The 16,638-nt window shown below is 39.0% G+C and overlaps 1 protein-coding gene across 1 annotated transcript; it reads left to right on the top strand.

Moving 5' to 3' along the window:
- Nucleotides 1-8,554: 8,554 nt before the first annotated feature.
- On the top strand, nucleotides 8,555-9,829 carry LOC147621523 (uncharacterized). The gene is made up of 2 exons (XM_086824579.1): nucleotides 8,555-9,323; nucleotides 9,705-9,829. Exons 1-2 carry the CDS (start codon nucleotides 8,996-8,998, stop codon nucleotides 9,731-9,733), a joined length of 357 nt encoding a protein of 118 aa, XP_086680705.1. The 5' UTR covers nucleotides 8,555-8,995; the 3' UTR covers nucleotides 9,734-9,829.
- Nucleotides 9,830-16,638: the final 6,809 nt, after the last annotated feature.

The following is a 16,638-nucleotide window of genomic DNA, read 5'->3' as shown; positions in this document are numbered from 1 at the left end:
CCTCATCTTGTTTAGCACTAGGCCCAGGTTGAGGTTGATGCTCCTCATGCTTTTCTTGGGATGTAAAAGCTTGATCCTTCATGTTTTGTTTAGAGACTTCTTGAGAGCTAGTGGATGCACTCTTAGTTTGCTTGTTGCGGTTCTTTTTCCTCCTAGTGGTCCTTTTTCTATTGGAATGTAGGGTCTTGTCCACTAGATTTGCCTTTGCATCCCTAGTTTGAGGTGTCTCATCAGTCTGCATTTCAGCATTTCGTGTCTGTGATCTAATCATGACTCTAAGTGGCACGACATCCTCATTCTCTGATGAAGGTGGCGATGGAACTGCCTCTACAAAGTTGAGTGAGACCTTTGGTTGAGAGGTAGTTTCCTCATGTGGTTTCAGCAAACAATCCTTTGGAAAGTGTTCTACATAACACCCTAGACAATATCTTTCAATTGGTGGAAACTGTGGTACTGTTGTATTGGATCGAGCTGCTTGCCTTGGGCGATGTGGACAATCACGAGCCCAATTGGGTTTCTCCGCACTCATATAATAGGGGCCCATTAGTTTGGTTTCTACTTTCCTTTGCTGCCATTGACCCGAGGGGCCTGGAGTCCTAGGTTGGTAGCCGCCTAGCAACATCAAAGAATTTTTTTCCCCCAGTTGAGGCTCCAGTGCTTGGCTTGGATATGCAGGACTTTCAAAGAGATTTTCCTTGGATGAATATGATGTATATTCCTCCTCCACATAGCTTGGGTTTACCAAGTGTCTACACATATTTGAATTGTCGTAGTCAACAAACCTCACAAGAGCAGTCCCAGGAGCAGGAGGTTGAGCTCTAAGTACAGGTCGTGCTTGCTCTTGTGCCATCGGTGGCTTACGTTCAAAATTAGTATACTATTGATGCATTTATGGAGCCATTGCACCCCTTTGCTGCTCACGCTCCTGTCTCATTCTTGCAATGCGAGTACATTCCTGTGTGGTGTGGGTATAATTCCAAGCACAGGCCTGGCACCACTTCTTTGTGGGTTCGTTTGTGACTAGAGGAGAAAAGATATTATATTCTTCGGTTTTATGGTTATCTCCACATGCTCCACAAAGATGAGGACCTGTAGGTAGTACACTCCTCATTCGCTGCTGCTGTTGTTGTGGCTGCATGGGTGGGTGATAGGTTTGTCCCAATCTCCTTAGTACTAGGTTAGCTATGTGGTCTGGATTTACTAGTGTGCTAGACCCTGAACTTTGGTCATCATCCCACTGATCTCTAGGTTGCAACTCAGGTTGCAACTCAGGGCCAGTACCATCTTGGAATTTGAAGTTATCTGTGAAATCCATAGCATCATGGCAACACTCATTGAAATTTATATGCTTCTTTGCATAGAGATTTGTGTGCAGTGTTGAATTTTTAAGTCCTTTTAAGAAGAGAGAAATTAATCGACTCTGGGTGGGCTTCTCATCTTCTAGGCAACGATTAATGTACTGCTTCATCCTATTTACACAGTCTCTAACACTCTCAGTCTCGCCTTGCTTGAAAGAGTAGATGTTTGCTACTGTGTCATGCTGAATCCCCATCAAGGAAAAAGCAGCAATGAATCTCTCTTCGAAAACTCGTAAAGAAGATTTGTCTAAAGCCTCTAGTGCGTGAAACCAAGCAAGGGCCTTTCCCTCAAGAGTGAGCCCAAATCCTTCAATTTGCATATGCTTGTCACTTGCTCAGCTCGAACTGCTTGCCCAAATGCTGCTACATGGTCATATGGATCTCCCGACCCTTCGTACTTCTTTACCAGTTTCTGAAGAGTTGATGGCCTTACTCGTCTTGAATATTCATCATCGGGCCTACGGCCTCTCACTCTCAGTGGGAACTGTTCCTCTCTTTGGTAAGATGGTCCACATGCATCCCAAATTGGTGTGGGTCCCCTATTACCTGCCTCACCAACCCCCTCCAAAGATCTTGATACCTGCATTTCAGGAGGTGCATTTATGGGAGGCCGAGTTGGCTCCCCTACCCTCCGATTGTCATAGTGAGAGAAACGTTGTTGTGGTGTGATCTGTGGTCACACTTTTAGTGTAGGATAATATCTTAGTGCTAGAGTTGGGCTACTTGCAGTGGTCCACTTTGATGTCGAGGGTCCCTCTCTAGTGAACTCTCGTAGGGGAGGAGCAACAGTTTCTCCAAGAAAGGCTATCTCTCCTGGTTTAGCTGTATTTGTTGAGAACACTTCCATGAATAATGGTTGTCCTTTTCACATGAGCTCACGAATCTCCTTCCAATCTAAGGTTTGGTATTCATTGGCCCATTTATCAACGATTCGGTTCTTGTATTCTGCAAGCTTCTTGACTACCACCACAAGTGCTAGAGGAAGATCTAGCTCTGGCAATCTAGTTGTGGCATAATATCCTATGGGAGGCCGAGTTGGCTCCCCTACCCTCCGATTGTCATAGTGAGAGAAACGTTGTTGTGGTGTGATCTGTGGTCGCACTTTTGGTGTAGGATAATATCTTGGTGCTAGAGTTGGGCTACTTGCACTGGTCCACTTTGATGTCGAGGGTCCCTCTCTAGTGAACTCTCGTAGGGGAGGAGCAACAGTTTCTCCAAGAAAGGCTGTCTCTCCTGGTTTAGCCGTATTTGAGAACACTTCCATGAATAATGGTTGTCCTTTCCACATGAGCTCACGAATCTCCTTCCAATCTAAGGTTCGGTATTCATTGGCCCATTTATCAACGATTCGGTTCTTGTATTCTGCAAGCTTCTTGACTACCACCACAAGTGCTAGAGGAAGATCTAGCTCTGGCAATCTAGTTGTGGCATAATATCCTTCTAAAGAGTCCTTATAGACCTCTTGAAGTGGGTCATCCTGAAAGACCTTTGTCACTGGAATTTGTCGTACAAACTCCCATTGGTTCTCAGTCCCCTGATCCATTTTGCTCTTGCCTTTCGTGTCCCTTTCGAAATTTAGATCTACAAAAAGTAAATCATCTATGGATGGCTTTAAGGACTGGGCATTGGATGGTCCAAGCATGTCCGGCTCAATGAGCCAATCATCTCTAGACTCCCTTGCTCTGGAAGGCTTTGATAAGTCTAAGAACTCACTTTTAGAGAGCTCTCCTAATTTGTCTACATTCTCTGGATGATAGGTGACTTTGTAGCGAACACCATCTCCACCCATGTACATGTTACCCTGGTCATTGACTAGAGGTGCTCTATCAAGCGCTAAGAAAAAGTCTGTGATCTTAACGAGATACCATTGTTGTGGATCCCTAAAGATCTTAGCTCCTTGAGCATTCGTGTAGACATATTGAAGTCTCACATTGAGTGGTAACCCCATGGTGTCAGCTTCAAATGGATTAAAAGATCTTGTGGGTGTCCTATTTGGGGCTAAGGGATGACTATTTGACGGCCCTAGATTGTCCATAGACAATGAGCTAGTTGACCTGGAAAGGGTATCAGATTGGGATTCGGAAAAGGTTTCAATAATATCTGCCAAATTTCCTACCGATTGGGTCTCACTTTCCTACGTAGGGACTCTAGAAGGTGTCCTAGGCCCTATGGCAGTGTCTATATGACGTCCCGACCGCAAGTGCATAAGGTCAAATTTTAAGGGTTTTTTTTAATTTCAAAAAAAATTCAAAAATTTTCAAGTTCGCTCAAACTTTGCCAAAACCCATTTTGAACCCCCTCGAACACATTAGGCCAAAAAAATAGCGCATTTTTTCAGATCGAAAATCGCCTAAAATTTACCAGTTTCCCATACTGACTCACTATGGGAAAATGGTTCCGGGACCGAAATTTCGACAATGGGTGTTTTCTAACTCCTCTCGTCGAAAAGTTAGATAACCTCCCAACTTTTTACGGCAGAAAATGAAAAATTTTCCAGACTTTTTTTTTGGCATCCCCTTATCCGGGGTGCGGTGGCAGTCTTTATGGTGTAGTGTGTGGGTCTCTCCACGCGGTTGTAATCACCTTCTTTTATTATTATTATTTTTTTCTTTTTTGAAGTGCGTGTGCAATAAACTCAATGCGTGTAAAGCTGTGAGATTTACAGCGAATTTAATACATGTGCAGGAAACTCAATGCATGTGCAGCTGTGAGATTTGCAGCAAATTCGAAATGTTCAATCTTCATGTGTGTGTACAGATTTTAGTTTCTCTACAAGTGTAGGTTTAACAGAGAACTAAAATGCAGGTTTAACAGAGAACTAAAATGCACAAAATTAAAGATGCAGAAAACTAAACTAAGCTAAGAACAAAAAATAAAACGAACATGCAGAAAATTGAAACTGTAAAAATTAACCTCAGACAGCAAAAATTATCCTCAAACAGAATGACAGAAATGCAAAAACAGGCCTCTTTCTTTCGCACACAAATTGAAATTTGCAGGTTTAGCGCCTACCTCCAATCCTTCCCGTGTGTGTGTTGAATCCTTGTCCTGATCTCAAGGGAGAAGCGTAGCTAGCCAATCGCACTCAAATTGCAAGACAAATAAAGAGAATTTAACAACAGATTAGTCTTAAATAAATACCAAAATTAGTCCCAAAGCCTGCTCTCCTATCCAACAGTTTTGCAACCGATTAGAGCTTAACAAGGAGTGGTAGTTTGTATATGGTGCTCAACTAATGTAGGCACTCGCTCCCCGACAACGGCGCCATTGTAGAGCGGTTCTCTCTACCGTACAATATAGTGCTCATAGAGTACTACCGATTAACAAATGTGTCAAGAAACACAATGTCAATCTGAGGACTCGACCCGATTAGTGCATGAAGGCTTATCCCACGAGGGAGAGCTCACATACACAAACCACCACTTGACGATTTAACCATTCAACACCTCAATCAATATCTCAATCCCTTAAATCCACTACACTAATCAAGAGAACAAGCAATGAATGGCAATCTCTTAATCCCATTCAAACATTGATTAAATCTTAGCTTTCCCTAATGCCTGCAATCCCATAAGCGTGCATCTACCAACCCACAAGCTTAAGCAAGCATAGAATGTAACATTCACAAACCCACAAGCTCATAGAGAGAGTCTATCCATGAATAACTCATTGCCAATGAAGTGGGCAAGAGCTTGCATCAATGGAGACTACACACACACACTACAAGCATGCAGCATACACAAGAAAAAGAAAGAAGCATTCAACTAATCATAGATTAATCTACTTCAATGATGCTAAAACAGATTAAGAGAAAGAAGTGGAGCTATACTTATTGGAGCTTGATGCTCATTAGAGTACAATAGTCTAGAGAGAGTTAGAGAGTTGCCATAGCTTGAGAGCTCAAGAGCTTCACTCAATAGCTTATGAGAATGGCCAAGAAACGTACACTTTCTTTAGCTAACATCTCTTTTGTAGAGATGTCACTAACCCTAACCCTAGGCCTCTTTCACACATGGGCGGAAAACCCCATAAGTGAGCCTTGCTTAATGCACTTAGAACTCTCATTTAGAAACCACATTGGCCTAAAACGATTTACATTGCACTTCGGCACAAAAATATGGAAAAATTATATGCGTCTTTATGTTCCCATGGCTGCAATCCCGCTCTCTCGCATTAATTGCTTCTGGCCTCCTTCCATAATCCGTGTTCCCGTGAGTGTTCCCGTGGAACAGTATGATTTAAACATTCATGCATATTTGACCATAACTACAACTCAACTCTCTCTCTCTCTCTCTCTCTCTCTATATATATATATATATATATATATTATATATATATCTCTCTCTTTTGAGAGAAGGGAAAAATCATGGAGTAATCTACTCTCCATTCACTTATACAAGGATGATTGGCTAATCAATGGCCAAGAATATAAGTGAATTCTCACTTTATATATGTACACAATGTTTCTACATAATTAAAATGCTCTTAGTTAACTTGTGTGTGTGTGTGTGTGTGTGGTAAGCACGTGCAAGCACATGAGCTAACCAAGAATGACACATGCATACATAGAAGATTATGTGGTGGTGTGATTGGTACTAAAAGAAGTGCTATAGATCCTAAGAAATTGGTGCCCATTTTGTACACAAGCCCACTAACTCCACACCAAGTGCCACAACTACAACATGCAAAGCCTAAAACCCATGTAGGACCTAGAAAAATTTATGCATCCAAAAGCCTTTAAAGATCCATAACATGCAATCCTTGTAAAGATCTAGAGTGTCACAGTAGTGATGTGAGATAGCTTTGTAATCGGAGGGAACAAGAGGAGGGTACAAAAACATAGACTTTGTCACATAAGAAATAGTGCCATTAGAGCTTATTGGACTACAACCACAACGGTAGAAGAAATGTTTGAGGTTGAAGCCATATTAGAAGTACTACCTTATTAGACCAAGGGCGTTGTGTGTTAAACCTTTTTTCATGCCAATAAAGAGAAGGCGGACCCCAATGGACCAATGGAGTTTTGGGCATAAAGATCAAGGGACCCACATATTATCTACAATTTTCCATTCTTTAAGCCTTCAAAGCTTGGCACATGTTGGTAGATGAAAGAGCACATGGAATACATGTGTGAACAACGGATGATAGTGCCAAATCTATGAATCATTCCACATGTAGATTTTTCAAGCTAATCATGATGCTAATCAATCAACTAAAAGAAGAGTATGAGATCGCATGGTTGGCCAACTTAAACTTCGACCTCAACACTGGTCCTCACATCAAGTGCATCTTTTATATTTTCAGAGTATATCAGCACACTATCTCATACTTTTTGAAGATATGATTGATACCAATACCCTATTACTTCCTCTAGTAAGTCATAAAAAATATGTAGAAGCACCAAAATATATGTTAAAGTGTATGGAAAGACCATAAGCTCAAGCCTTGAGGATAAAATCTACCTCATGAAGGGGCATGTTGACACCCTTTTGAGGTTAACACATTTTGTCAGCACAATTTGTACTTACATACCTTTGATTGATTTTATTATAAAATTTTGTTAGAATTACCAAAAAGATTAGCTAAGAATTGTAACTTTTGATTCCATCATATGGCTTATGTTGTAAACCTAATGTCTTTGTTTTAGTCTTTTTTTAAAGTGATGACTATCATCAATGGCCAAGCATATAAGTGAATAATGACTCCGTTTATCGATGTAACTGTATCTTTTAATTCCATTTTATGGCTAATGTTAGAAAGCTAAATGTGTCTTTGTTGTAGTGTTTATTAAAAGTGATGACTAACAAAGTGTGAACTCATAAATGGCTAGGTATATAAGTGAATTTTGACTTTGCATGGACATAGTTTTTAAACTTAATTGAAATGCTCTCTTAGCTAACTCGTGTGTCTATGAGAGAGAGAGAGTGTGTGTGAGCTTGAGAGAGTAGACTAGATTGTGCATTGTGCATATTGTTCCTTGCTCTTAATTGAAATGCTCTCTTAGCTAACTCGTGTGTCTATGAGAGAGAGAGAGTGTGTGTGAGCTTGAGAGAGTAGACTAGATTGTTCATTGTGCATATTGTTCCTTGCTAGGTATATAAGTGAATTTTGACTTTGCATGGACATAGTTTTTAAACTTAATTGAAATGCTCTCTTAGCTAACTCGTGTGTCTATGAGAGAGAGAGAGTGTGTGTGAGCTTGAGAGAGTAGACTAGATTGTGCATTGTGCATATTGTTCCTTGCTTCATGTGTGTGAGAGATGGATTGAGTAATTTTCCCAATGATAATTACATATCTCATTCTTGCCTAAGCAAGGGTGGGAGGTAATAATCGTTGCATGATACATTAGTTCATGATTCATGGGATACAAGAACATTATTCTTATTTTATAAATATAATTTATTAACATCCATGTATTTATGATGATTCAAATATTCATGCGTTTGAATTTGTTTATCTTACATGATGAGTCAAACATTCATGTGTTTATGCATCAGTTTTGTTTATCTCACATGGAGTTTCTCTTTAATTCTACATTAATATATATATATATCCTATTTTCAATATGTGATCTTGACACATGCTTATAATATATGCTAATGGATATCAACTTTGTTGATTCATCTTCATTGACTTTCTTGATTGTGTTATGGTTTTATCTTTTTATCTTGTACCAGCTTTTATGGTTCTCTATGTACTATATGGGATCTTAGCCTTGGTATGCTCCTAAAGTGATGTACTTGTACTTGTGGGTTGATCTTTGTTCTAGCATCCAACCCACCAGTTGTGTGATGTGAGCCCTGAGATGCACCCACAAGCATTAGTCATATTCACAAGCATAGTTGTGCGATGTTAGCCCTAAGAGCCACCCACAAGATGTAGTCATATTCCCAAGCATTAATAAGTTTAACTTTTGTAAGGGCTATACATTAGTGGGGTAGCTACATTTCACATGATCTTTTGGCTACCCATATAGTTGACCTTCTACATTCTCGAATGTAAATTAATGGAATATAGAAATGGATTTTGGTGTGTCAATGACACAATGCAGAAGATTGTTGAATAATGTTAAGGTACTAATAAAAGATGTGGGGTTAGTTGGCGTATAAAACAAAGCAAGATGCTCCACCTCAGCATCTTCTATTCTACCCCGATTCTTCCTGAACCACAACTTCGATGCTTTGGCGATATTTGTTGTTGCGCGGCCGGTGGGCGCTCAGAAGTTTAATCTGAGAAAGCCTCACTTAACTGAACTTAAGTGAGAATGGCGGTCAAGAAAGAGTGTTAGTGAAGTGGCAAGCTTGTTGATTAGGGTGATATGTTGCTAATTACGCTACTAATCACCATGCAAAGTTACTTTATGATAGGAGATTAATGTATAAAGCTTATTATTTTGCATGCAGCAAATGCGAGAAGTCTTTTAGGTTAAGAGATTAAGGCTGAGATTAGGGTTAACGCTGGGCGCACTTGCTTTGTTAGCAGAATCTGACTGTAAGGAGGGAGAAAGAGGCTATGAGGCTTGCGAGAAGTCTTGTAGGTTAAGAGATTAAAGGTGAGATTAGGGTTAAAGCTGGGCGCACTTGCTTTGTTAGCAGAATCTGACTGTGAGGAGGGGGAGAGAGAAAGGACGGAGGCTATGGGGATTGGAAGAGACGAGATTTTGAAGGGGGTTGGGGCGAGTGTAGTAGCTTTTTATCTGCTGAGGAAGCTTGCCAAGGATATTGGCAGAGAGGCGGACAGGATAGGGCAACGGACCATGGAGGACTCCGGCAAGCATGTGGAGGCGGTGACGACGGCCGCTATGGCGGTGATCCGCGAGGAGACCGACCGCATCCTCGACAAGGCCGGGGAGAGGATTCAGAGCAGCGTCCGGCACATGGCCACCACCTCTCGCCTCAACTGCAAGCTCCAAGGGGCCAGCTTGCTCTGTGAAGTGGAGCCGAAGGAGCGCAACCCTGCTGGTGGTAAGAAAAGCTTCCCCCCCACTCCCCCCCCTCTCTCTCTCTCTCTCTCTCTCTCTCTCTCTCTCTCTCTCTCTAGCTTGTAAGCCTCCTTACCATTAAACTTAACAACCGTGTAATCCAGATTATCACACGCTTCAAATTCTCTCTCTCTCTCTCTCCTTAATCTTTTGATTAATTCTGAAATGAGAATCTTAGATAATCATTAAATCTCTCTCTCTCTCTCTCTCTCTCTCTCTCCTTAATCTTTTGATTAATTCTGAAATGAGAACCCTAGATAATCCCTCCATTTTCCCCTCAAGTTTAGTGTTTGCATTCTCTCTCTCTCTCTCTCTCTCTCTCTCTCTGTCTCTCTTAATATTCTTTTGTTTGTTGGTGGTCTAGGTTTGTCTCAATCTATTCCCAACAAGTGATAGCTTTTAGCTCTCCTCTCCATAAAGGTGATTTCATTTTCGGGTTTCTAATTAAACACAGGCATTGAATGCCCAATTATTGTATGTGTTCTTTAATACAAAATGTCATTAAAGGTCTCCCATTTGAAGCTATTGAGTTCATTAATGATAGTTAAGTTTGCACTTGATATTTTCTCAAACTTCTTAATGTACTTAGTAGTTGTTGATTGCCGACTAACCTTAGATTTAAAGATTTGTCTACATGCTCTCTTAGATTTGTTACATTACTCAAGTATGGCATGTTCTCCATATGGTTCTTTGCTAAAAAAAATATCACATTGGCACAATCTCCAAATGAGATGGGGCTAACCATTTAACATGCCTTATGGTTCTTTGCTAAAAAATTATCACATTGGCACAATCTCCAAAAGAGATTGGACTAACATTTTATTTTATTTTCCCGAAGTGGGCATGCCTAGGCTCAGGGTTGTGAGTGCTAACTATAACTTGTATCCTATTTATTGTTCCACCACCATTTTTTTAAAGAGCAAATGTGAGCATGATCTTAACAATTGTGAAATCATGATCTTGCTACTTGAATATACATTCATCTCAAAATCCACCAAGTTTAGCATCCCTAATTAACTTGTAGACAATGGCGATATTCATCTATCTAATGAGTGTGAAAGCATAACCTTGCTACTTAAAAGTTCCCTTTTCTATTAGTAAATCAATGTTTCTAGTTAAGAATTGATACGTAAGAAAATCCTTAAGGATTGGTAGGACAAGATCTTGCTACTTAAAATGCAGGCAACTTTACCTTTATCTCTAATGAATTTCACATGGGCTTGTTATAGCAAAAACTTGCTACTTAAGATGCATTTACCTCTAAGTTCCTTTTCCTTCCATAAATATTTCTAGTAATTAGTATTTCTAGTTGGAATTGGTGGTGATACGAGTTAGTTCTCGTAGGGCAAGATTTTGCTACTTAAGGTACTAGTTAACATTTTGGTACTTAAGATACTAGTTAAGAATAGGTAGGGCATGATCTCGCTACACAAGATGTGTGCACCTTTCTCTCATTAATTTTACATGTATGTGTGATGTATCCTTAGATATGAGTATTTCTAGTTAATTGAGATGGCGGCCACAATGAGATCCACTAAGACAATAGTATCTTACCAACAAGTTGGATGGAGGGCTTCTTAGGGCATGGTCTATGCGTGGACCTTTATTGCCCTAGTGTTCTTTTCTATATGAAATGCAAGCAACACCTTTGTGTGTAGGATCATGATTCTTGTAGTATATTTAGTGCAAGAGCGTCCTTATGCCATAACTTAACCGAGGTATATTCTCACACATTCTAGTGAGAGAATTCAAATTTTAATGAGAGATAATGTGCATTTATTGAGATAAATTTAAAGGTCTAAGAAAAAAATAAACTTGAGTTAATTGACCAACATAATATGTACACAAATCCGATAGAAAAATGACACTAGAAAATATTGTGAAATAAATAAATGAGTTATTGCAAGAAAATGAAGAAAATAAAAAATTATCTATGTAAATTAAAAAAATAAGCACGTGCTTAAATGTGATAGCTTTAGCCTTGGCAGATTATAACTAGTGTAAAATTGAATTGGTAAAGTGTAAAACCATAGGTCTAGATTTTTTAAGATATAAAGTCTAAGGTAGAATTTTAGATCAAAGAGAGTAAATTAAATAAGGTGGGATAGGCTTAGGAACTAGAGAGCTCTCAACTCAAGCCATACTTAAGAGGTAGTTAAGTTGATGTGAGGATTAGATGCATGTGGAGTGTTTGGATGCCTGAAAAATGAGAGGTTACATGAAGATTACGGTCGAGTTGCATATATTTTGGTGGACTAGTGCATGAGCTATCTAGTTCCCATCCATCACTGCAGTTGGAAACCATTGCAAGTATACGATTTTTTTATCTTGACAATTTTTTTTGACTTGATTGGGAGTGCATTGACTAGATTTGTACAAGCTCATAGCATAGGGTACTTACTTGATACTTCAAATTACCTCAACGTTTATGCATTGGAGTTTGTGGCTACGTTTTTGTGCCTCAATAGTAGGCATGTATTTTTGAAGAGGGAACATCCTCTCTCTCTCTCTCTCTCTCTCTCTCTCTCTCTCTCTCTCTCTCTCTCATTTCAGCTTCCTTAAGATTAGTCTTTGGACTCTCTTTTTTGAGAATCCTCTCTCTCTCTCTCTCTCTCTCTCTCTCATTTCAGCTTCCTTAAGATTAGTCTTTGGACTCTCTTTTTTGAGAATCCTCTCTCTCTCTCTCTCTCTCTCTCTCTCTCTCTCTCTCTCTCTCTCTCTCTCTCTCACACACACACACACACACACACACACACACACACACACACAAGTTTAATATTCTTTTGTTTAGTCATCTAGGTTTGTCTCAGTTGATTCCCAACAAGTGAGAGCTTTTAGCGCTTGGCCCATAAAGGTGATTTCTTGTCCTTGTGACTTTTTGGGGTCCCTCTAAGCTAACTCCATATTTTCGAGTTTCTAATTAAACACATAAATTGAATGCCCCATTTTTCCTTTTTTAAATCAATGTTTTCTTTACAATATGTGGTACAAAGTGATTATTTAAAAAAATACAACTATTCTCATTTCTAATAATTATAGATTTCAATTTTCAAATGTACGATTATATGTGCTCTTTATTACAAAATGTTATTTAAGGTCTACCATTTAAAGCTATTGAGTTCATTAATGATAGTTGAGTTGCCACTTGATATTTTCTCAAAACTTATGAATCTACTTTCAATTAGATTTTTGTAAGTAGGTGGCACTCATGAAATTATGGTGAGATTTGCTACTACTCCATTGTTGAGTAATTGTAGTAGCCCTACATGCTATATCTGCTTACATGTAAAATATGTTTATGCTTTAATCATGGTCTTAATGTTGTATTTACTCAAGATGCTATTAATGTTTAAATTTATATACTATGGATATAAATATAATGAGGGAGAGTCACAAACTCATCACAATGCAATTCATGTGGCTATACTACAATATATAAGAAGAGGCCACTCTACCTTATTTAGATTTATTTTTAAGACTACCTTCCCAATAATAGGAGCCCAACATTTGTAGAAAATCAAAATTCATTAGATTAGTTATTGATTGTTTACTAACATATGATTTAAAGATTTTCTACATGCTCTTAGATTGGTTATGTTACTTTACTATAAGTTTAATACATTGGCATGTTATGCATATGGTTCTTTGATAAGAATTTATCACATTGGCACAATCTCCAAAAGAGATGGGGCTTACCTTTTTTTTTGTGGGGTGGGTAGAGTGTGGGTGCTAACAAACTATAACTTGTAACCTATTTATTATTCCACCAACATTTCTTTTAGCAAAAGTGAAAGCATGATCTTAACGATTGTGAAAGCACGATCTTGCTGCTTGAATATACATTTACCTCAAAATCCACCAAGTTTAGTATATGCCTTTTGTAACTTATCGCAAATATTTATTTATCTAATGATTATGAAAGCATAACCTTGCTATTTAAAAGTTCCTTTTTCTTTCATTAATAATCAAAATTTCTAGTTAAGAATTGGTAGGGTATGATCTTGCTACTTAAGAAACTAGTTACGGATTTGTAGGGCGGCAAGATCTTGATAATTGAGATGCAAGCACCTTTACCTTTATCTCGATGAATTTTACATGGAATTGATAGCATAACCTTGCTACATAATAGGCATTCATCTACGTTCCTTTTCCTTCCATCAATATTTTTAGTAATTACTATTTCTAGTTAAGAGTTGGTAGGGCATGATCTTGCTCCTTAAGATATAAGCATGTTGAAAAATGTGGTGCCAAAGAGCATAAGGACGAGATAGGGAGTGAGTTGAGTAAGGCAAGCAAGTGCAAAGTCTAGAATGAAGCCACATGAGCAAAGGGGATTATCCCACATTGATTGTCCCACATTGATGTACAAGCCCAAAGGTGTACCTCCTCATGAGCAAAGGCAAGCAAGTGCAAAGTCTAGAATGAAGCCACATGAGCAAAGGGGATTATCCCACATTGATGTACAAGCCCAAAGGTGTACCTCCTCATATCAAAAGGGGGACATTTCATGCAATGAAATATGAAGCAAGATCTTAAGCCTCTATATGATTACAAATCTCCATCTTATAACCTAACTGAGCTTAAGTATTCTACTTAATTAGTTTAGCAGTTAATTATCATGTTTATGCTTAAGCATCACCCATCTTAGATTAGATTAATTACTAGATTAATATAGAATTAGTACTAATCACCTTACACATGCACATGATATTCATGATTCTCAACATGGTATCAGAGCTTTCCCTATCCCCACATCATTAATCTCAACTCATATTAGTTCAAATACTTCACTAATCAACTAATCATCCACTAATCTCAATCTTATCCTCTTGTCCCTCTTGTGGCCCTGATTTTCCAAGCTTCATTCTCTTCATTTCCTTAGCCATTACTCAAGACATTCAAGGGGGACTTCCACCACTCCTAGGCGTTTACTTCCACCAAAGGGATTCATTAAAAATGCTACCTTTTGTCCGATTTCTATGTTGCGTTTACTAGTTTTTTGCTCCATTTGCCTTATGTGTGCCAAATTGGGCTAAGCCCCTTTAAGGTTGTCTTAGAATTGCTATGACCTACCTCTAGCTAAAGTTTTAGCTCATTTCATCATTGGGTCACAACGATTGGAGGAGATGAAAACTACTCGCCTCTAGCTACGTGAATGCGCCCGATTTTGCGAAGTTTTGAGCTGATTTTTTAACTCTATCCAAAACTCCTCAAGAGGAAGAATCCAATGCTAAAAGCCCCATCAAAACTTTCACCATTGACCTCAATTGAAGTCTCTGATAATCAACCATATTAATCATTATGATTAAGCACTAATCACTATCATTAATGCAACATTAGAAAAAATTAGGCCAAATTAATGTCGCATCCATTTTCATTGCTCAATTTGAGTACTTTGTACAACATTTAGTGCATTTCTAGCTCATAGTTTGCATTCTAATCATTTTGGGCAACTTTAAATCATCATCATTACAAAAAAATCCACGGCACATTGCTAACCTTGTATGAGATTAGACACTAGCAATGAAGCAAAACAAAATCTCATTCATAAGACCTTCTCAAATGCCAAGCATTTTGCATTTTAAAGTTGTTGGAATTAGAGTTAGGGTTGCAACAATGCACACACACAAGATAGAGAAGCTTGAGAGAACACAAACTCACTAGATTAGAATGACAAAATGTGTGCTACAGATAGAAAAGATAAGTATACACCCCAAAATGAGTAGAGAAGAGGGTGTACATATGCACGGAGAAAAAACCTCCTAGTGAGGGAAAAAGTACCCTGGCGGTCCTAAGTGTGTTCACACACATCACTACTATATAATGCTACAAATCTCCCCTGGAGTGATGTTATGAACATGTACAGGGTATGGCCGATCAATCCTAAAAATACAGTAAGCCCAAAGCTTTAGGAAGAGCTTTGAACTTTTCACGAAGAAGAGCCTTCGTGAATAAATTTGCCATGTTATCTCATGAGTAGGCACATAGATCAAGTTGATCTTTGCTGTAAAGAGTCTTTCCCTACTGCTGACATATAGTGGTAATGCACCTCAATGTACTTAGTGCAAGCATGAAACACTGGGTTCCTCGCAACTGCTAATGTGCTCTGGCTATCAGTGCTAGATGACCAACACTACCCAAATCAGCCATAAGACGTCTGAGCCCACACACACTCAATTATAGCTATAAAACATGCCCTGCACTCAACTTCAGAGTTAGAAGTGGCCATTGTATGGGCATACCCCTTTGCAACAAGTTTGGCCTTGTAGCGATCAATGCTACCATCTTCTTTGCGTTTTAACTTGTTAACCCACTTAGTACAAATGGCCTTCTTGCCATGAGGTAGATCTATCAAATATGCATTTAACTGCCCTATCATCAAGCTTACTACGTTGTTGGCACAAGAGCATAAGCAAGACGATCAAAAACATGCAAATGAGCCACAGAAGGCTTCCTGCTATGCCAAGCTTCATAAGGAGTTTTAGATTGCAAGGCCTTGGTAGGTTATTTGTTCAACACATAGTTTGCGCACATAGTTGCTTCTGACCAAAAACCATGAGGTAAATCTTGGCTTTCACCATACATCATGCCATCTCCATGAGAGACCTGTTCTTCCTCTCAGTCACACCATTTTGTTGAGGTGTGTATGGCACTGTACATTGATGCCTTATGCCTTTTAGGGTGTGTATGGCATTGTACATTGATAAGGCAGTTAAAGCTACAAATATGCATTTAACTGCCTTATCATCAAGCTTACTACGTTGTTGGCACAAGAGCATAAGCAAGAAGATCAAAAACACACAAATGAGCCACAAAAGGCTTCCTGCTATGCCAAGCTTCATAAGGAGTTTTAGATTGCAAGGCCTTGGTAGGTTATTTGTTCAACACATAGTTTGCGCACATAGTTGCTCTTCTAACAAAAAACCATGAGATAAATCTTGGGCTTTCACCATACATTATGCCCCATGAGAGACATGTTCTTCCTCTCAGCCACACCATTTTGTTGAGGTGTGTATGGCACTGTACATTGATGCCTTATGCCTTTTTCAGCTATATACGTATGAAATTCCTTGGACATATACTGTCCCCCTTGATCTGAATGAAGGGTGCCAACTTAACATTCACATGCATCTTCAGCCATAGATACAAAGTAACTAAAGCACATAAAAACCTCCGACTTCTGCTTTAATGGATACACCCAGCTATATCTAGAGTAATCATAATAAAAGTGACGAAGTAGAGATATCACCCAATAGATGGTGTCCTCATAGGACCACATACATCACTATGTATAAGCT

The sequence above is a fragment of the Cibotium barometz genome, chromosome 30, assembly GCF_041138505.1.
Source record: "Cibotium barometz isolate CiBa-2024 chromosome 30, ASM4113850v1, whole genome shotgun sequence".
Classification (NCBI taxonomy): domain Eukaryota; kingdom Viridiplantae; phylum Streptophyta; class Polypodiopsida; order Cyatheales; family Cibotiaceae; genus Cibotium; species Cibotium barometz.
This window is presented reverse-complemented; position numbering and strand designations above follow the sequence as displayed.

Coding starts and splice junctions, on each gene's coding strand:
- LOC147621523 (XM_086824579.1), top strand. CDS start 8,996: ATGGGGATTGGAAGAGACGAGATTTTGAAGGGGGTTGGGGCGAGTGTA. Junction 9,324..9,704: donor GGAGCGCAACCCTGCTGGTG/GTAAGAAAAGCT, acceptor TTGGTGGTCTAG/GTTTGTCTCAATCTATTCCC.